The sequence below is a fragment of the Bos taurus genome, chromosome 9 (genome assembly GCF_002263795.3).
Source record: "Bos taurus isolate L1 Dominette 01449 registration number 42190680 breed Hereford chromosome 9, ARS-UCD2.0, whole genome shotgun sequence".
NCBI lineage: Eukaryota > Metazoa > Chordata > Mammalia > Artiodactyla > Bovidae > Bos > Bos taurus.
The window spans coordinates 43,373,987-43,386,641 of NC_037336.1; the positions used below are offsets into that span (position 1 = coordinate 43,373,987).

At 47.6% G+C, this 12,655-nt stretch overlaps 2 protein-coding genes across 4 annotated transcripts in view; one reads left to right on the forward strand and one right to left on the reverse strand.

The window, feature by feature from the left end:
* RTN4IP1 (reticulon 4 interacting protein 1) overlaps window positions 1-7,113 on the forward strand; it is a 51,662-nt gene extending 44,549 nt beyond the window's left edge. For all 3 annotated transcript variants that reach the window (XM_005210832.4, XM_005210833.5, NM_001075275.1), the window contains one exon: window positions 6,986-7,113. In XM_005210832.4, the coding sequence (XP_005210889.1) occupies window positions 6,986-7,093 (108 nt within the window). In that variant the 3' untranslated portion in view covers window positions 7,094-7,113. The remainder of the gene's footprint in view (window positions 1-6,985) is intronic.
* Window positions 7,114-8,443: 1,330 nt separating this feature from the next.
* Window positions 8,444-12,655, reverse strand: part of CRYBG1 (crystallin beta-gamma domain containing 1) — a 238,736-nt gene continuing 234,524 nt past the window's right edge. Inside the window, exon 22 of the mRNA XM_003586468.6 lies at window positions 8,444-9,881. Coding sequence (XP_003586516.3) covers window positions 9,793-9,881 — 89 coding nt within the window. The 3' untranslated portion in view covers window positions 8,444-9,792. The remainder of the gene's footprint in view (window positions 9,882-12,655) is intronic.

Here is a 12,655-nt window from a genome sequence, read left to right on the forward strand (position 1 = left end):
TTGGTTAGATGGCAGTAGAGCCGGGATCTACAGCTAGGCTGCTAACATTTTGATAATGGTCCTGAAAAAAAGGTACTGTGAAGACAGTCATTGCACAAAGGTGGGGATAGCCTCGTGAGTTTACAGCTGAATTGCTGCTTGAGCTTCTGAGGGTGTGGCTGCTTTGGAGGCCAGCAGATTTCCAGATGAGCAAGGGGAACAAACACTGTGACTCTAAGCCTCAGTAGAACTGGACTGTAGGTTGGGTCGCCAGGTCTCCTCTTCCCAGGCCAGTGTAATGAAATCAATGGCAAATGAATGGTACGTCTGAGAGGGTCAGTGCACAGGAAATGGTTCAGAATTGATGGCGATTTTGGTGGAGACAGCTGGTTGGTGTTTCTCTTTGAATCTGTCCTGACTTGATGGTGAGGGACTGCCCTCTGAAGCCCAGTTTTTGGGCGTCAGAAGGCCTCTCAGGGTTGACGGAAGTTGAGAAAGACTCCTCGGCTACCACCTGCTTGGTTAAGTTCTCACGCGGTTTCATGGCCCAGACATGCCATCTCTGGAAGAATAACCCAGAAGGCAAACTCATATTCTGGTGCTGATATTTATGATTTTTATTGAGAAATTAATATGGAATTACAGAATGGGGAAAATTATATACCCTGAGGGTTGCATGAAGTCATAGATACAATGATTATCATTTTATAGATGAGAAAACTGGCTCAAAGGATAAAGGGACACGTTCAAGTTTGCAGAAGTGGGACCAGAGCTCATACTTCCTGACCCAGTCCTGCTTTTTTCCCTCTCCACCATGAAGCTGCGTGCTTAGTGCTTGAAGCTGATTTGGGACTTGAGCTTAAAACTGACCTGTCCTTGTCATTTTATGCTGGGCAGGGAGAGAGTTGGAGCAAGGCACAGCCCGTGATCCTTGCTAAGCCATGCGGAAAGAGCCTCTTGAGATGGGTTTTCCTGTGTTGGCAACTGCCCCTCGCTGGCTCATTTCATCTTTGCACTTTGGTTTTGGAAAAGAATGTTTTTAGGAAATTACTGGCTGCTTTTTGTGCATTTAGTTTGTTGTTGTTGTTGTACTATCACAGGCATGGAAGCTACGAAAGAAAGTGGCTCATTACTCTTTCCAGAATATTTTGGTCACGAGTTTGCATGCCTTTTCTCAGATTTCTAAGTGTTGACGTGTACTGGGTGAACAGGGACAGCCTTGTCATGACTGGAATCGAGTGCCTCTCTGTAGGGTTCCCCGCACATCCCCCAGAGGGGCTTATTTTACTTCTAGGAAGAAGGAGGTGAGCTGTCATCAGATAATATGGCCCATAGTTCTACATAGTGCTGAATGGAGCCCCATCCGTAGAGGGTCCCAGTCCTCTGGAAGTCACCACACTTGTCCTGACATCTGCTCCAGACTGACCACATGCTTAGCATCACTCTTTTGTGTTCGAAATATTGTGACTCTATCTAGAAATTACTAGTTATACAACAGAGAAGAGAGGTGACTTGTGTGTGTGTCCCCACTAAATCTGGTAGATATGAGGCGGCATGGCTAAAAGAGGACATAGCAGAAATAAATAAAGATGCCCTCTGGGTGTCATGTCCTCCTCCAGGGTGACTGAGGAGGTGGTCCTTTGGCCTTTGATCCTCTTCTCACCAGGGCCGTTTGGGCTCATTTCTGACCATGAAGGGCTCTGGGACTGTGGTGGTTGATATGTGACCCTGGATCCACGAAGAGGTCAGCTGTCCCGTGCATCCTGCTTTGTTGTGGGTATGAGATGTCGTTGCCTATCTACACTGGAAAATTGGAAAGGATAACAGAACCGGTCTACTTACATATTATGTGGTTAGTAAAGCTTAAATTGGATGAGGACATGGAAGATCCTTCCAGGCTTTGGCTCAGTGCTTGATGAATCTAATTAGCAGGTGTCCAATAGACGACCTGGAGTTGTTATTTGACAGTGTGCGGCCATGAACTAGAAGAGCCTACTCTTTCAAAATGCTTTAAGTTTTTGAATGAGTAATACATTTGTAAGATTCTAAATCCAAAAGGTAGGAAAAGTTATCTCACAGGATCTCCTTTGACTCCTGTCCCTCAGTCATGGAGCTTCTCCTTGTCAGACTACCACCATTACCAGTTTCTCGGGTATTCCAAAGATGTTCTGTGATTCATAGGGTGAAACAAAAGCATGATTTTTTTTGTACATGTAACAGGTAATTAGCACGTTGAGTTTAATGGGCTGAAACTGAAATTGTGCCTTATGCCTGAAGTTTATTGGCATTTTCTAAACAAAATAAACATTTCCCGTTCTTAATACTTCTTAGCTAACTGTTGGTGTTGGGGTGCCTACCACAATGCGTGAAACATCAAAAGACATGAAAGAAACTTGAACTATTGGTCTCTGCTCCTGAGGAGGGGAACTCGATGCCTGGGGCTCAAGTATGGGATCCTTTGGACACTTTCATCTTCCTGAGTATGTGTATGCCCACCTGTGTTCTTTGTGTGTTATTAAGGCCATTTGAGTCCACAGGTCCATTCAAGAGCCTAGGTGACCAACCAGATGTCTTGGTTGAGTGATGTTGTTCATATCTTGGTTTATTTATTTTAGCCAGCATCAGCATAGTCCCTATGGAACTTATTTGAATTTAATTCAAAACTGTTGAGGGCTGGTAGCCATTTTGCTTTGCTCAGTAGGGTGTGGAGAGATGTGTTGGCCACGCTGAGTTGCATCCTGAGCACTGTTCACTAGAACTTTCTGCAGTGAATGGTAATGGTCTCTCTGCATTTCCTAGTGTGGTAACCACTAGCCACATGTGGCTATTGAACACTTGAAATGTGGCTGGTGCTACTGAAGGAGCAGATTATTAATTTTCCCTACTTTTGCTTAAATGCAGATCGCCACACGTGGCTCTGGCACGGTTTTGGCCAGGACAGCTGTGGAGCGTGCCGTAGGTTCTGAGGCAGATGATTTTCCAGACCCCTCTTGGAATGGCTGGGCCCTAATTTTGCAATGAACTGTATTCCAAAGCTTTAAACTCCTTTACTTGCAACCGGATTCCCGCTCTCCCCCATAGAAAGAATGTAGTGGTTAGGGACTGAGTCTCCGGGACCACCAGGAGAGCGCTGTCTTGCCAGATGTGGCAGGTACCTCATGGACATCATAGCCTTGATGCTGCTGAAGTTCTTCAGATGCGTCTGAAGTTGTTTCTGTGGGGAGATGCAGGCCGAGTTTCTCCTCTTACCTTCTGGCTCTGAGTGCCTTTTTTCAAGGGGGCCTAGGGACAGTCCTGGGATGCTTCCAGAATGGGTATGTTTACTCCCTTGGGGAGCAGCCTCTTCCTGCACCCTCCCCCTCCCATCTCACCTCCTAATCGCACCTCCTATCTTCCAGCCTTGAGTTTTCCATCTGGGGCCAAGGAGTTCAGAAATAGCAAGTCTGAGCAAAGCCCACCCTTTCCTTCCTCATATCTCCTTAGGTTAAGCCTCCTTTTCCCCCTTCATCCTGACTCTGGAAGTCCTGGCCCTGTGGAGGAACTCAGAGCTACCCTTTTCTGTGAGGTGGTGGTCAGCTGCGGCCCTGCCGCCCCTGCTGTGGGCCCTGGGCCTGTCCCCCGGTGGTGGACTGGGATCATGCCAAGGGCTTTAGGTCACCCTGGGCCTCTGTCCCCTCTACTCCCCACACTCTGAGGTCAGTTTCTGTGCCTGGTAGAGGCTGTAGCTGAAGGTCTGGGGAAGAGGTGACAGACTCCGAGTTCCCTCCCCAAAGTGTCCCCAAGCTGTGCAGTGATGACATCGGGGGTCTGGGATCCTCACTCTGCTCCTCTGCTAAGAGCTCTGACCTTGAACTTAGTCCGTAACCACATGCGCTTTAGATTCTAATCTGTCCAGCAGGCTGGCTCGGAGATCCCCCCAACTCCTCCCACCTCTTTTGGACTCTACTGTTCAGTGATTCCTGCGGGGAAGTGGGGACTGAGGGAGAGCCTCCCCTGGCCCTCCCCACCAGCTCTCAGCCAGAGGGTTTCTGCCTCGGAGGTGGGAGGCTTCCCAACTGCTGCTGACAGCAGTGTTCCCGGGCTGCTCCAGGGAGCCCGAGGTTCCTCCCATGGTCCTGTTCTCAGGGAAGGATGTCAGGGCCTGGCTTTGTGTACCCTTTGTTTAAGGAAGGGAAGGGCCATCAGGAGAGCTTGGATTTGGGTCCGAGACTGGGATGCTGGAATGCCGCAGCCGTGGGCTCCCAGTCAGCTTCGATCCCTGCGTGCCTGCATCGCCCCCAAGTGCAGTGTGCAGCCTGCCACTTTATACCAGGGCTCCGTGCGTGGGCCGGGCTGCAGCAGTCATTGCAGCAGCGTCCCCACCGTGCCGTGGGTAACCTTTGTTTCCCCTCTCTGGGTTTTTGCTCTGATCCCTTTGTCCATCACAAACAAGCATTCTGGGTCTGGTGTGAGGCTGCGCATAGACACTGCCTCTTTATGCTGTTAATCTCTGTTTGATGTCACACATTCAGCCAGCAGTGGCATTTGCCTGCCTGTTCATTGAAAGCCTCTTCATTGTCACTTTCGGGAAGAGCTGAATGCCCGTTATGCCCCAGTCAGCCCCATGGGATTATCCGCCACAATGGGCCTGACCAGCCAGATTAAAGTGTGCCGTCGCCGCCAGCTGCGTGGGTCATCAGTTCAGACTCTGCGTCTCTGGCCAGGTTCTAAAGTGGGTGGAGCCTGCCAGGCAGCCCCTCATTCTGGAGTGGCTTCCCATAACGCTGCTGTGGTTGCTCCGTGATTAGTCAGTCCCTGTTGCCTCCTTTCTTGATTTCTCTCTCAGGTGCCTGCTTTGTGTGCTGCTCTATGTCAGCGCCTGGCACTTAGAAGATGCTCAGCCTCTGTGGAGTGGGTGGATGTGCCCCTGATTGACACAAGTCAGGAACCCTAAGCATAAGGCAAAAGGTTGTAGTGATTCCCGCTCTGATGTGCAGAAAACTCTTCTCCCCTAGAGATTCTGATGGAGTTGGTCTAACAGGAGACCAAGAACTCTGCATTTTAAGCATGCATTCAGGTGATTCCTTTTCAGGTAATCAGCATCCAGAAAGCAGTGTCCTAGCGGCTGGGTTCAGAAGGTTCTGGGTGGGACATGCTGGAACAGCTTGGATGCTTTCCACTCTTCTACCAGACAAGCAAGTAGGTTTCCTCCAACAGGCTGGCTCAAATCTGTTCTGTTCATAGCAGCAGCTGTGTTGAGATCATGCTCAGCTTGCTGGGGAGGGCCGCAGTTATAAGCCAGTGGTGTCCTCCATAGGTGCAGTGGGAATGGTGGCCTAGGGACCACGCTTGGGCTATGTCAGTGACCTGGACACAGCCTGGATCCTGAGCTGACATGGCCAATTAACATGGTCCATTAACATTAACATGGCTGGCAGGCCAGTCAAGATGTAGGCTGTGATGAATCCATATAATCCTTGGTTACCTTTCTCTCCCCTTAAGATTTTAGGAGTAGATATAGAAAGCAGCTGATGATGTACAGAAAGTTTAGTGTAGAGTGGGGAGAGCAGACACTCTGGTACCAGCTCAAAGCCTGTCTTACCACTCAACAGTCATGTGATGTTGGTGATATAACTGTGCCTTAACGTATCCATCTGTAAAAAGGGAATAATAACAGTACCTACCTCATAAGGTGGCTGTCGGGATTAAATGAGGTAAAGAACATAGAGCACTTAGAGTGCCTGGCACATGGTGAGGACAGCCCATGCTGGTGCTGTTATTATGAGCTTATCGTGGTTCATAAGTACAAAAAATTGTCAACGTTTTGGAGAAGGGAACTTTGGGGGTCTGAGATGCTCTCTGGTGGTGGGGCTGTGAAATTCACACAAGAGGAAAGCCCATCTGAATACCACAAGAGCATATACTTCTTTCTCTTGTAAAAGGGTCACAAGATGTAAGCTCATGCCTTCTGACAACTGATGCCTGTCCATGGAGCAGTGGGAGATAGTTCACTGAGATGCCAAGTGGATGGTTACTGATTTTTGCTTGAAGTTTTAAAAAGGATGAGTTCAGTCAGATGTGTGTGTGGGGAGAGCGAGCGCTAACTGGTCCCAGTTTCAAAGGCAATTGCTGGCAGCGCTAACGATGCACCACACAGAGCCAGCAGCATTCGAGCCTTTATGAGCTGGTGTTCCCGTAAATTCTAACCAGCCCTGCAGCTCAGCAGAGCCCCCAGGGGAGCTTCAGCCACAGGTGGGCCCCCAAAGACACTTGCTTCCCAGTTATCCTACTAGTTTTCACCTAAGTGACACTTATTAAGCTCCTGTTGTGTGCCTAACCTTGTGCTGGGTATTGTAGGGGATACAGAAGAGGTGGCCTGTTCCACGATGCACTCAGCTTTGCTCAAGTAGATATGCCGAACAGTTAACAAACTTTATGAAATCTGTCCCTATCCTGTGCACTACCTGCACAGCAGGAATCTTCGGATGCCCTCTTTGATGTCTGCCACACAGGACAGCGTGGCTGAGATGTGCATTCAGCTGTAGCAAGCAGTCTGAAGAGGCCACACCGGTCCTCTGGACACACTGCAGACCATGGGTCAGGCAGGCTTGGGTGAGACCTAGGCTGGACACGCGGTAGATGTCACAGAGGAGACGCACACGCAGCCCACACTCAGACAAGTAACCCGTTTTGGTAGAGTCGGGGTCTGCAGAGGGCTGAGGTCAGGATGCTGGTGGCTACCGGGTGCCGGGTTTGGATGCTGTGGAGGGGCTCTGCCACAGTGTGGAGCAGGAGCAAGGCGGATGGTCGGGTGGGCTGCATTATAGGAGATTGAGAGGTGGGAGGTGCAGCAGTGCAGCTGTGGCCCGGCCCACTGTGAGCTCCTGACTGGGGGTGCCACACAGACCCGAGAGAGAGCAGCCTGGCTGACGACGCCAAGAAACGAAGTACCTACGTAAACTAGGTTATCTATGGTGAGCGATGTAGGTTTTCTTACCCACCGGTCAACCTTTCTTGTGTTTTACAGATTCAGCCAGTTATTGAAAAAACCTTTCCATTTTCTAAAGTTCCAGAAGCCTTCCTGAAGGTAGAAAGGGGACATGCACGAGGAAAGACCGTCATTAACGTTGTTTAAATAAATATTCGGTTTGGTGATTGTTGGCTCTCTTACTCGGTGAGTGCCTGCAGGCCCCAGCTTTTTTCTAGCCATCCCTTTCCAGATGAGACTGCAAGTTCCATGATATAAAAAACACACTCCTTGCCAGTAATTTTCCATCTTCTGAGCCAGGCACAGAGATTTTATAACCACACTCCCACCCTCAGCCATCACCTTGCTCTGCCCAGGGCTTTCTCCCATCACCTGCCGCGCCTGCCCATCTGCCAAGCTCTCTCTGTGCCAAGCGCAAGGGACACGCGCGTAAGTAAGGACACGATATGAAAATATCCGCACTTGGGCTTGTCTGTAAAGTCAGTGAAAATTGTCTATTGTTTTTTTTCACAGCACATTTGCAAATTGTTGCAGCACTTTCTGTTCTAGTAGCTCAAACTGTTTCACCATCTTAATGTTTGTGAGAGAGTTAAAACTTCCAGCGTGTGGAGGAGTGGCAGCCTGAAGAGCTGACTAAGCTTCTAGACTTATCAGTGAGCACGTTTCAGAGTGGCCAGGGTTTCCTTCGTTTTTTATTCCTCTGCTCTAGAGCTGTCCTCACAGCCCTCAGAGTTCTGAATCTCTTAGGGGCCTATAGAAGAATCTAGCCGGTGATTTGGTTCATTCCTCTCAGAGAATGAAAGGAGATGTTCGAGTTTCTAACTTCTTAAAACCCTTACTTTTGTACATAAGCAAGCTAGTCTTCTCTCAGCAATGGAAACATGCTTCTCTGGGAACTCTTCAGTGGAAATGCAAACCCTTCCACTGGGGCCCAGAGTTCTGCACTTTGACCTCCCCAGTAAGCCCATTGCGGCTGTTGAGCCTCTAGTCTGTGCCCCGCCTTCACTGGTGTAAAGTGACTGTTTGCTGCTTTGCTGTGCCTCCTCATCACTGGGCCTCCAGCACTAGCATTCAGCTTCTGACAGAGACTTGGGTGAGCGGCTTTCTCCTCGGTTTCTTCCTGCTAGACACTCAATTGTAGTGTGTTGGATGAGGGCTTTTCTCTAGAATTACTGTTCCCACCAGTACAAATTTACCTCAGAAGAAAGAGGTTCTTCCAGCTGTAAATAAGCTACTATTGACTTCTCCGAACAAACATCAGCCCTGTTGCCTTGAGGGCTCCCAGCTGGTAGTGAGGGGGCATCTCCACTCAGAAGAGTGACGGGTGCCCTTTTCCCACTGACTCTGAAGTGAGGGCAGTCAGAAATCTCTCTCTGCCCTTAATCCAGCAGCTGTGAAGCCTTCCATGTCGTGATCAGACATTTATTTCTGATGTGCCCCTGACCCTCTTGGAAGTGTTTGGAGGGCTCCTGAATGGATCCTCTCAGATTTTATCAATACAGTTAACCAAAAACAAATTTATTTGAGAGAGAAATTCAACACACACTAGACGGTCTTAGCCCACCGTACTGTGGTTAGTGAGATGAGTAAAGGCCTAAGGCCAGTGCTATACCTGGGAACAGGACCGACGTGGTGGCCGCTGTGGGACACGTGCGTGCAGACTCAAAGCCTGCAGGGTACACTGCTGATGACCGTCATTGCCCACTGCAGACTCCAGAGGATCAACATTTTACAACTGGAAACGAGATATGTGACAGAACACCACTATTCAGTGACGAGGACAGCTTGGCCAGGGAGCGGCTCAGCATTTTCAGTCTTCTTCACTGAAATGCTTGCTGTATTTTAGGGTTCTCAGTCCCAGGATTCAGGCAACAGGGATTGCTTACAGCCTCCTTCCCTTCCCTTCTTTCTGGAGAGAATCGCTGGTCATCCTCTACACCTTCCACACCTCAAGTGTCTGCTTCCTGAAGTAAGTGACGCGAGGCCGCCCCCAGTGGTCAGCGCAGCTGCTTAGGAGGGGGAAACTGGGCTAAAAGATCTGAGTTGGGCAAAGGCCTGCTTAACACTGCAGAACTAGCTGTAGGCGAGTGAGGATGGGCTAATAGATGAGGTCGTGATCGTACTGTTTCAGTAGGGGCGCAGGCAGAGGACCAACACTCACATGTGGCGGTCTAGAGCGGCCGCAGGTGAGTGGGAATGCAGATCCTGCTAATGTTAGTGGACGTGCACATGATAGCTCTGTAAATTTGCTAATTTTTAATATTAACAGAAACATACTTGGTTTATACTTAGTTCCTTAAAATATGTCTGAACAGCTAAGGCTTTCCCACTTTACAGCATAATTATGAGTCCAGAAAACAGAGGATCAGGGACCAAAATTGCAGGCCTAATAAAATGACTTCTTCTCAGATGCTGAAGCGACTCCTACCTTACAAACTTGAGCTTCTGTCCTTCCCTTTAAAGTGTACAGGACTTGTAGGCCTGCAAGGTTGGTAAGTTTGGTCCTGTTCTCTATCTTTGGAAATAATTTAAAACATACATCATCTCTTAAGGTCTTAGTATAACTTTTTCCAAAAAGCACCCTAAAGCTGCTAAGGAGGCAACCTGTTTAGGCAGCTCCTGAAAGGAAAGGGAACAAACAAGAGGACAGATGATTGTTTTAAAATGATCACAATCTTTTGATGAGAGGTTGTCCTGGTCACAGGAACGTGATTCAAGAGAGACTTTAGAGTTGTTGAAGGAGCAGGTCTACTCTCTTCTTGGCGCTTCCAGCAGCAGGCCTTTTTTTAAGTAAGGTAGCTCTGGAAGGCCTCCAGAAATATTCTTCCTGTGTTCTTTACTCAGGTCTACAGGACCATGGCTTCCCACACTTGTGTTAACTTCTCTTTGCTGACAGTGTTAAGGATAAGGTGATTTTGATCATACTGTGTACCCCCTGAAAGAAAGAAAAGGAAAATGATAAAGGGAAATGTGCCCATGTGAAGGAGCTGTAGCAAGACAGTTTATTACACCACCAGGGCAGCAAGAGTAAGCAAGGTGTGAAACCACGTGCCTCGAGGAAGGCACACAGGAGGGAAAGCCCAGAACTGCCTCCGAGGACTAAGGCTCCACCCACTGGGGGTGATGTGTCAAAGCCCCATCAGAGGACGTCAGCAGCTCCATACTGATGTCCTACCTCCCCAGGCTCCTTTTCCTACTCAAATCTTAAAAGCTAGTTCATGGTCACTCTTAAGATCTGTGAAACTGGGGGGAACAGGAAAGAAGCTAGAGATGGGAAAGGAGCAAAGATGGTGACAAATATTCAGTGGCGGGATCGTGGATTTGAGATGGCAGTGGAAGAAAGCAGGCAGGCTCAGAAATGGAATGGTCATCGGGACAAACTTTGCATCAACAACGAACAGTGGTGGTATTAGGTCAAAGGGGAGGTTGGAGTGACAGCCCGAAGTATAGTGGGCAGAGCAGCATTCCCACTTCTGGGAACCGACAGGCTGTGGTGCATAAAAACTCACAGCATTTAATATGCTGAGTTCCACTGAACTGTAAATCCAATACAGTTTCCATACGCTCCCTTTCACCTACCAGATATTTCAGATTCTTTAGTGTTAAAAATAGCCTCATGGCCTCTACTTTCAATGGCGAAGTATCATGGACAAAAGAAAGGGTCATGTGTTGTTTTTTTTCCCTAGTGTGGCGTAAACATCCTTTCAGGTACTTTTCAGCACAAGCCTCTGTACCAATTGTTATAGCACCTAGGACTCTGTCAGAATTAAAATCTGCACATCTTAATGCAGGGTAAGTGTGACTGGTATTGAAATCATAGTGCAGCCTTAAGCCAAGGGGAATCAAATATTCTTATTGTCTTTTAAAACCTCCAAAAGGTCTGAGAAGTTACATAGTTTTGATGGAAGAAAATAATCTCTTGTGCCCCTCTTGGAAGAAACTGATTCATCATCATCATAACTGAGCGCCTCTGCACAGCTAGATACAGGACGGAATACAAAGCAAGCGCCCTGGGCTTTTTATGCTGAAGTTTGCAGTGAGATCAAAAGTTACCACCACCACAAATCCTGCCGTCTCCACTGAGGCACGCACACTGTACTGCATTGAGATGTCAGAAGTATTATCTTAAGGTCACAATGCACTTTTTCATTCTTCAAGATTATAATATCTTAAACATACTTTTTGTGTATATCATAATTCTAGAGTTATGACAACTAGAAAGTTCTTGAAAAATAATTTGATTCATTCTGCTGCCTTTGGGGAGAAATAAAATCCCAAACTTTGATCTTTTTAAAGTTAGCATGAATCAGCTTACACTATTGTCATGTCTTTGGTCTGAAATAACATATAGATGTCTATCAAAATATCAGGAGATGGGTTAAAAGGAATAAATCTTGTAATATTAGTAGCTAACACATGGTCAACAACTGTAGCCAAGGAAACTCAGTCTCCTATGAAGTGCCCTGAAGAGAGCTGTATTTCTGTCTCGTCTGCACAGGATGTGAGTTTGTGGCCCTGCTCTGTCTTGTCCACAAGATGGCATCATTCTCCCACATTCGGAGACATTTAAACCCAGTTGACCAAGATAGCAAGGGACTACTGCAGCTACCTTGCTCGAACGCAGAGAGGTCACAAATAGACCAGAACAGTATCCTTATTCCAAAGGCATTGGACTAATTTGTGTTGCATTTTAGGAAGTGACCTTGGAGCTTTAAAGTGAAGCCCCTAAGGAGAAAGTTCCTGAAGCCCCACAGTCCTTTTCAGAGTCAAGACTAGAAGCCAGGTATCCTTACTCCTGGTCAGCTGCCAGCATAGCAAGTGGGGAAAATCCCATATGCTTGGAGCTTCCAGAGTGTAAGGTCTCTGAAGCTAAGGTACTGTCTTTTCCCACCCCACCACTTTGGTATCCCCAGTCTCTGGCCCAGAGCTGGTCACACTGTGGGTAAGTGGGTACCCAACAAGTACATGTTGAAAGAATAAAAGGAATGCTCTAAGACACTTGCTCAGAAAGATCACAGTGACCTTAACCCTGGACACAGGAAGTGGATCATACTGTAAGAGACACTAGTCCATATTTCCCTCCACATCTGTGTTTCCAATTAGTCACATTTCTTTGGCTTCTCTGGAGGTGTTAAAACTATCTTGTACAGACTGAGGAGCTCCAGTTTAACAAGTTGATCCAAATAAGAATTAAGATAGTGACTCAACCGATGAACCTCAGGCTGATCATCTATAAAATGGGTATCTTGTGTACATATTGACAAGTCTGTTGTGCCAGCCTACAATGCATTCGTCTCCTGTTGCATTTTATACAAGGTATGATGCTGGGCCCCATCCAGCCTGGAGCCAGACGTTGCTTAGTTTTGCTCCGTAAGTGTAGTGCCCTGCCTCCGTCTCAGTGAACTCGGTTTGCCTCTGAGCACCTTTTGCTCCTCTGAGTCTCTGTGACCTCAGACCCCATTGTGAGGTGGCTTGACCACTCTCCCCACCCGCAGATCTGAATCAGTGGCCACCAAAGCCCCTGATGGAAATGTTCAGGCTTATTCTCCATTTTCTACAAGTTAGTTTAAAACTCAGTTACAAGCTATTTCTTTAATCCTATATCTTAATTTTTAATGACAGCTTTGGTCTAGATCCCTGACTCAAGTAAAACAGAGCCAACTTTCTAGCCATAATTTAAAACTGTGTGTGTGTTATATTATATAGTTT